Here is an 8,290-nt window from a genome sequence, read left to right as displayed (position 1 = left end):
GTGTGTGTGTGTGTGTGTGTGTGTGTGTTTGCGTGTGAGTGTATTTGCGTGTGTGTGTGTGCGTGTGTGTGTGTGTGTGTGTGTGTGTGTGTGTGTTTGCGTGTGCGTGTGTGTATCCTCTCTTTTGTCATTATATTTAACTGCTATCAAACAAACACCTTCTTTGATTGTTACAATCATTCTCACCCCCCTCCCTTTCCCTCCTCTCACCCCCAGGACCTGCGGAGGGCATCACAATCACGCGCCTAAGCTTGCCGACGCCCCTGGCCGTGGGCGAGGGCGGCGTGCTCGAGTGTGACTGGACCTACGACGGCGACCACGTGTACACGCTCAAGTGGTACAGCGGCATCCGGGAGTTCTACCGCTGGACGCCGCAGGAGACGCCCCCGGCCAAGGCCTTCCCGATCGACGCCCGCTTCCGCGTTGACCTGGGCGAGTCCGAGGGCGGCAGGGTCAAGATCTTCAACGTGACCCTGGCGGCCACCGGGCGCTACCGCTGCGAGGTGTCCGGCGAGGCGCCCACCTTCCAGACGTCTTACGAGTCGGACATCATCACCGTCGTCGGTGGGTGAGAGGGGAGGGGGAGGGGGAAGAGGAAGGGGGGAGGGGGAAGAGGAAAGGGGAATGGGGGAAAGGGGGAGGGGGAGGGGATGAGGGGTTAGAGGGAAAGGGGAATGAGGGGGAGGGGTGAGAGGGAAAGGGAAAGGGGGAATGAGGGGTGATAGGGGAGGGAGGAGGGGAAGGGGGTGAGAGGGAAAGGGGGACGGGGATGAGGGGTGAGAGGGGAGGAAGAGAGGGGTTAGAGGGAAAAGAAGAGTGAGGGGTGGGGTTAGAGAGAAAGGGGGAGGGGGGTTAGAGGGAAAGGGGGGAGGGATAAGAGGGAAACGGGCGAGGGGGAGAGGGGTTAGAGGGAGAGAGGGGTTAGAGGGAAAAGAAGAGGGGGTGAGGGGAGGGGTTAGAGGCAAAGGGGGAGGGGGTGAGGGGTTAGAGGGAAAGGGAAAGGAGGGATGGGGGAGGGGGAGGGGGAAGGGTTCGAGGGAAAAGGGGATGGGGTGAGGGTGAAGGATGAAGGATGAGGATGATGGGTAGGTGGGGGGGGAGGGGGGGGACAAGTGGAACGTAAGTGGAGGGAATAGGGGGGGGGGTAGGAACTGGGGTGGTGGTAGGGGTCTGAGTTTAAGAGATTATTGAATGAAATATGATTATTTTGTATGTTTTTTTTTATAATAAATAAGAATGTAGTTATAATTTTCATGACATCAATATAGTTTTCATTATTACATTATCTATGGGATTATGGCTACGATTCTTATTATCATTTCTATGATACCGTCATCCTCATCCTCATCCTCATCATAATCATAATCATCATATCACCATAACATCATCATCATAATCATATCAATCACCACAACCATCATTATCATCACAATCATAATCATCATATGATCATTATAATTAAATCATCACCATCACCATCCATCACCCTTAAGAAATCCATCCACACAGATCATCCACATTATACACCTCATCCACATTCTCATTTGCGAACCACTTCATGGCATACAGAATCGCCCCCCCCCCCAAAAAAAAAAAAAAAAAAAAGTATAACATTATAGATTTCTTTTGTTCTTTTGACATTATAGATTTCTTTTTTGTCATTATTATTATCATTACTGTTCTTACTATTATCATTACTGTTCTTATTATTATTATCATTGTTATAATAATTATCAGGATATCTATTATTTTCATTTTTGTTATTGTTTGATGCACCTGCGCGCGTGGATATACACACACACAAATCTGTGTATATATATATATATATATATATATATATATATATATATATATATATATATATATATATATATATATGTACATACATAAACTCATAAACATATACATAGACATACATACACATACACATGCAGATACAGATGCACATGCACATGCACATGTACATACATATATACACACACACACACACACACACACACACACAACACACACAACACACACACACACACACACACACACACACACATACACACACACACACACACCACACACACCCACACACACACTATATATATATATATATATATATATATATATATATATATATATATTATATATATATGTGTGTGTGTGTGTGTGTGTGTGTGTATGTGTGTGTGTGTGTGTGTGTGTGTGTGTGTGTGCATGCATAAATGTATGATACATAACAAGACAACAACGTAAATGAATATACGTAATTAGATATATATACATACAAACACATAATTATATATTGATATATATCAATAGTTGTAAACAAAGTGCAAAAAGTACATCTTTTGAAATAAAGATTTTTTTCTCCCATTTAATCACGGAAGTCATGATTGTTCACAGACAATGTAAGTTAATTAAGTTGTGGAACTGCAGATAATGTCAACTGAAAGCTTTTTAAGGTTTTCATGTGAAATTGTTATTTGATTTTCTTTGACCTTTGAACTTTAGGATGAATTGAGAAAAAAAAAAGATTGGTCCGTAATTGTTTTGATCCTCTGGTGGCAACACGAATGATGCCACATGTCGGTTTTTATTTTATTTTTTATTCTTTATTTTTTATTGGATGATTTGTCTGTTTGTGATTATTTATTTACCTATTTATTCATGAATGTTTATCAAATTTGTATTTTTTCATTCGTGTTTTGTAATAATCTTTAAACAACCTATAATGGTTTGTTCACTTATTTACTTTTTTCATTTATTTATAGTTTATTTATTTATTTCATTGCATCTTTATTTATCTCTTATTATAGGAATTTGTATCATCTATTCAAAACTATTTATCTATCCTTTTGATGAATCTGTTTCAATATGTATATTTTTTTTATAATGACAATAATAATGATAACAGGCATAATTAATTGATTATGATATTGATGATAATAACATCAATAACGTATAAAACAAAAAATTATCGAACAAGTACTACAACCACTACCAGTGTTTTGGAATCTTTCTGAACGCAGTCATTTTTATTTTCTGTTTATTTGTCCCTTTTATATTTATTTATTCGGATTTTATTTGCTTATTTATCTTTATTCTATTCAACTTTTTTATTTGTTCATTTATTTTATCGTTTTGTTTATCATGCTAAAGCTTGTTGTAAGTTGACAACTTTTCGCCTTCCAGTGGTAGAGTCGCAGGCACGAAGTCTAGCGAAATTAGCCCCGCCCCCTCGTCACCACTAGCCAGTCAAGTCTTTCACATTCACTCGCCCCCGTCTTGTATCCAAGGAGGATCGCGATTGTGATTGGCCGCGTATTTATAGGGGGTGTGGTTAATTTCGCTTAACATTGTGGCGGCGACAACTACCACCTCCATTGATATTACTACTGTTACTACTACTATTATTTTTTGTTACTAATACTACAACAGCAACAAAAACATTTACTACTACTACTACTGATCATAACAAGAATATAAAAAAATAATAACATTTCATAACAAGAACTCTCCTTAACCCTTTAACAGACTTGCCCGACGAGCGACCTGTCCTGTCAACGGGCGGAAAGGAGCACTTCCGGTTGGGTGACGTCATAGGCATCAACTGCTCCTCTCACGGTGCCAAACCAGCGCCCGAGTTGTCCTTCTACGTAAATGATGTGACGGTGAGTGGATGGGAATTGATCAAGTGTTATGGGCGAAGGGGGGAGGGGGGAATAGAGATGGAAAGGTGTGTGTGTGTGTGTGTGTGTGTGTGTGTGTGTGTGTGTGTGTGTGTGTGTGTTTGTGTGTGTGTGTGTGTGTGTATGTGTCTGTCTGTGTGTGTGTGTGTGTGTCTGTGTACGTGTTTGTGTTTCTGTTTCATTTTGTGTATGATATATAGATAGAGATGAATTTAACACATTGACAGCGGATGGCATGATTTGCTGCCAAGGAAAAGTTATAGATGGCATAATCATAGATGCGGATGGCACCGTGCCATACAACATAAACCCGCCACATGACTGTATGCATATTTTATCAAAACCGCGACCAATGTTGAATAGTTGAATAGACAGAGAGAGAGAGATCGGTGAAGTTTACTGCAATTCACACAATTACAACCATAACTAGAATGTGAATTTAATCATCATTAAACTTATAAGAAGAATGAATGATAAATATTCAACACATAAAAAAGTCATAACTGAACTATCTCCCTTCACCCCCTTTATCAAAATGAAGATACATTTATCCCCCCTTACCCCCGGCTCTTCATTCCTGACTCCCCCCCCCCTCCAGTTCTCTTTCGCCCTTACATCTACTTTGTATTCTCCCCCCTTTCCTCATAGTCTCTCAGCTCTATCCGCTCAGCTCCTCTCCTCCTCCCTCCCCTTCTTCTTCATCTCCCTCTACCTCTCCCCATCTCGTCCTTCTCCCTCTCTTTTTCTCCTTACCCCCTTCTTCCTTCCCTTCTCCCTCTCCCCTTCTCCTCTACCCCCTCTCTCAGTCCCCTACCTCTCTATCTCTCACCTTCCTACCCCTCTCTCTAACCCCATTTCCCTCTCTCTAACCTCCTTCTCTAACCCCATTTCCTTCTCTCTAACCCCCCCTACCTCTGCCCCTCTCTCTAACCCCCTACCCCCTCATCTTTCTAACCCCCTTACCTCTCTCTCTACCCCCCTTACCCCTCGTTCTAACCCCCTTACCCCTCTCTCTAACCCCCTACCCCTACCCCTCTCTCTTACCCCTTACCCCCTCTCTCTCTCTAACTCCTCTACCCCCTCTCTCTAACCTCCTTCTCTAACCCCCATTTCCCTCTCTCTAACCTCCTCTAACCTCCTCTAACCCCATTTCCCTCTCTCTAACCTCCTTCTCTAACCCCCATTTCCCTCTCTCTAACCCCCCCTACCTCTGCCCGTCTCTCTAACCCCCTACACCCTCTCTAACCCCCTCTCTAACCCCCCTAACCCCCCTAACCCTACCCCTCTCTCTAACCCCTCTCTCTGACCTCCCTCCCAGGTCGACCCTATCTGGATGACGGAGCCCCTCGTGACCACCAACAATGCCACGATGTTGGAGACGGCGTGGCGTGGACTCATCTTCTCGCTCGGCCCGGGCCAGGTCGAGCGAGGTCAGGTCAGGGTCAAGTGCGTGGCGTCGTACCCGAAGCTGTACTGGAAGAGCTCCGAGGTCATCCTTCAGGTGTTGGGCGCGGAGGGCCTCGCCGGCGCTAGTGGTTTCAACTCGCAAGGTATGCGTGGGTTCGGGTTCGGGTCTGGGTACTGGGTTCTTGGGGTTTGTTGTTGTTGTTGTTGTTTTTGCTGTTGTTTTGTTGTTGTATTTATGCCGGAATCTCTGCCTCTCCCTCTCCCTTTCCCCCACCTCCTCTGTTTTATCCTGCCTCTTCCCATTCCTCCTAACTCCTCCTCCCCCTTCCTCATTCTCCACCTCTCCCTCCTCTTTCCCCTATTCTCCTCCTTTTCCTCTTTCCTCATTCCCCCCATTCCCTCCATTCTTCCCCTCCCTCCATTTTCCCCTTTCCCCTCCCTCCCCCCTACCTATTCTTCCCCCATTCCCCCTTCCCTCCCAAACACTTGTTCTCCACTCTCCCCCTTCCCCCCTATCTCCTCCCCTCTCCCCTCCCCTCCTATCCACTCCCCTTCCCCTTTCCCCCCCTCTCCCCTTTCCTCCTCCCATCTTCCCCCCTATCCACTCCCCTCCCCCTTCCCCCCTATCCACACCCCTCCCCCTTCCCCCCTATCCACACCCCTCCCCCTTCCCCCCTATCCACTCCCCTCCCCCTTTCCCCTATCCATTCCCCTTCCTCTTCCTCCCTATCCACTCCCCTCCCCCTTCCATCCATCCACTCCCCTCCCCCTTCCCCCCATCCACTCCCCTCCCCCTTCCCTCCTTTCCTCCTCCCCCTTTCCCCACTATCCACACCCCTCCCCTTACCCACTCCCCTCCCTCCCTCCTTTCCTGCTCCTCCTTCCCCCCTATCCACACCCCTTCCCTTCCCTTACGGAATTCACAACGTACCACTCCCCTTTCCCAGCCCTCTATCCTCCCCCTTCCCCCCTATCCACTCCCCTCCCCCTTACCCCCCTATCCACTCCCCTCCCCCTTACCCCCCTATCCACTCCCCTCCCCCCTATCCACACCCCCTCCCCCTTCCCCCTATCCACGCCCCTCCCCCTTCCCCCCTCCTCTCCCCCTATCCACGCCCCTCCCCCTTCCCCCCTCCTCTCCCCCCTATCCACACCCTTCCCCCTATCCACTCCCCTCCCCCTTTCCCCCTATCCACTCCCCTCCCCCCTATCCACACCCCTCCCCTTCCCCCCTCCTCTCCCCCTATCCACGCCCCTCCCCCTTCCCCCCTCCTCTCCCCCCTATCCACACCCTTCCCCCCTATCAACCCCCCTCCCCCTCTCCCCTTCCCCCTTTCTCCTCCTATCGTCCCCCCCCCCCCCTTCCCCCCTATCCACACCCCTCCCCTCCCCTTTCCTTACGCAATGCACAACGTATGAATAACACGCCCTTCTTTCTCTCCCTTCCAGGCTTCTTGCTGACCGACATCGCCCCCTCCTTCGGCATCGCTCCAGTTCTCTTGTTCTTGCCTTGTCTACACGTCATCGCCGCATTCTTCTAGTTTCTCTCTATCTCCCCTTTTATTGTTGTATGTTCTCCCCACCCCCCCCTTTTTTTTGGTATCTTCAGGATCAACTCGTTTTCTCAACTTGTTTGTATATATCGATATATATATATTTTTTTTTTTCGCTTTGTCTTGTCACGTCCGCTTGTATGTCATGTTTGTGGCATTGTTTTTTTTTTTTTTAGTAATATATTCTTTCAAAGATTTGTTCTTTTTTATCGGTATTCGTTTTTTGTTTGTTTTTCTTTTAATTTGGTTTTCGATGCCTTTATCTTTATTTGGTTATTGTCTTCTTTTCCTCTATCTCTTCTCCTTTCTTTTCTTCTCTCCTTTCATCTCTCTCTCTCTATCTCTCTCTCTCTCCCTCCCCCTCTCCCTCTCCCTCTCCCTCTCCCTCACTTCACTTCACATATTTTCTCTTCTTCCTCTTTCCTTCGTCTCCTCTTCATCTCTCTCCACTTCCAATCTCTCTCCTCATTCATGTTTATTATATTGAAGTGATAGCTGTAAGTCCAGATTTTATTTATGTTCAAATTTAGAGAGATCTCTGTCCTTAGCTGTGCGTGTTTGTTGTTGTTGTTGTCTTCTTCTTTTTTATTTTCTGCGTGTTGTTTCTTCCTTCCTTCGCTGTACGAACAATTGCAGAGTCTGTTGCTTACTGTATTCTTTCCCTCTTCTCCTCTCTCCCTTCTCCCTCTCTTCTTTCCCTCTCTCTCCCTTCTCCTTTCCTCCCTCCCCGCCTCTGCTTTTCTTAACTGAGAGAAGGGGAAAGGGGAGGATAAGGATAAGGAGAAGGAGAAGAAGAAAGGGGAGGAGAAGGAGGAGAAGAAAAGGAAGGAGAAGGAAGAGAAGGAGAAGGAAAAGGACAAGTAGAAGAAGAAGGAGACGAGGAAGGAGAAGGAGAAGGAGAAGAAATAGAAGAAGAAGGAGAAGGAGAATGAAGGAGAAGAAGAGGAAGGGGAAAGAAAGAGGAAGTGTGGGGCAAGAAGAGGGAAGAAGAAGAAAAAAAAGAAGAAGAAGAAAAAAAAACGTAAAAAACGAAGAGGAAAAATTCAAAATAAACAGAGGAAAAGAAACAGACAAAAGAAGAAGAAAAAAATAGAAATGAAAGAGTAGAAATAAAGAAAAGTTAAAAGAAAAAAAAAAAGAAAAAAGAAGTGGAAACCGGAAGTAAAGCACCAGGAACGAAAATGAAGAATAGGAAGAAGTAACAAGTACGAAGAAAAGAAAAGAAAAGAAAGTAAATAAACGAGTAATAGGAAGCAGAAAAAGATTAAAAGAAACACGACCCCCCTCCCCCTCCCCCCCAAAGACCCCCTCTTCTTTTCCTTCTATTCTTCCCCTCCTCTTATTCTTCCTATCCTTCTTTTCTCCCCCTGCCCCTCTGCCTTTCCTTATGCCTATCCCCCTCCCCTTTCCCCCCCCGTGTTGCCTCGCCTCTCCCCCCTGCCCTCATACCTCTCCTCCCCCCCCTCTTCACTCATACCCCCCCTCCCTCCCCTCATACCTCCCCCTCATACCTCCCCCCTCATTCCTCTCCCCTCATACCCCCTCCCCTCATAACCCACATCTTACCAGAACAACGAATTTTATCCAAAGAAAAACAAAGAGTAAAATAACAATATTAGAACAAAAATAAAGCCAAAAAAAAAAAAAATG

General features: G+C 46.0%; 1 protein-coding gene across 1 annotated transcript; it reads left to right on the top strand.

The window, feature by feature from the left end:
* Positions 1–216: 216 nt before the first annotated feature.
* On the top strand, positions 217–6,982 carry LOC122248465 (uncharacterized; the record flags this gene model as incomplete). Its single annotated transcript, XM_086545047.1, is given in 4 exon segments — positions 217–564; positions 3,526–3,662; positions 4,999–5,230; positions 6,537–6,982. Coding segments are annotated over 4 exon segments (809 nt in total), but the record flags the coding sequence as incomplete, so codon positions are not given.
* Between the last annotated feature and the right edge of the window lie 1,308 nt (positions 6,983–8,290).

Source organism: Penaeus japonicus, unplaced genomic scaffold, assembly GCF_977035675.1.
Source record: "Penaeus japonicus unplaced genomic scaffold, GWHDUDI00000001_assembly GWHDUDI00000016, whole genome shotgun sequence".
NCBI lineage: Eukaryota > Metazoa > Arthropoda > Malacostraca > Decapoda > Penaeidae > Penaeus > Penaeus japonicus.
The sequence above is the reverse complement of the archived record's forward strand: the minus strand, read 5'-3'. Positions and strand labels throughout refer to the sequence as shown.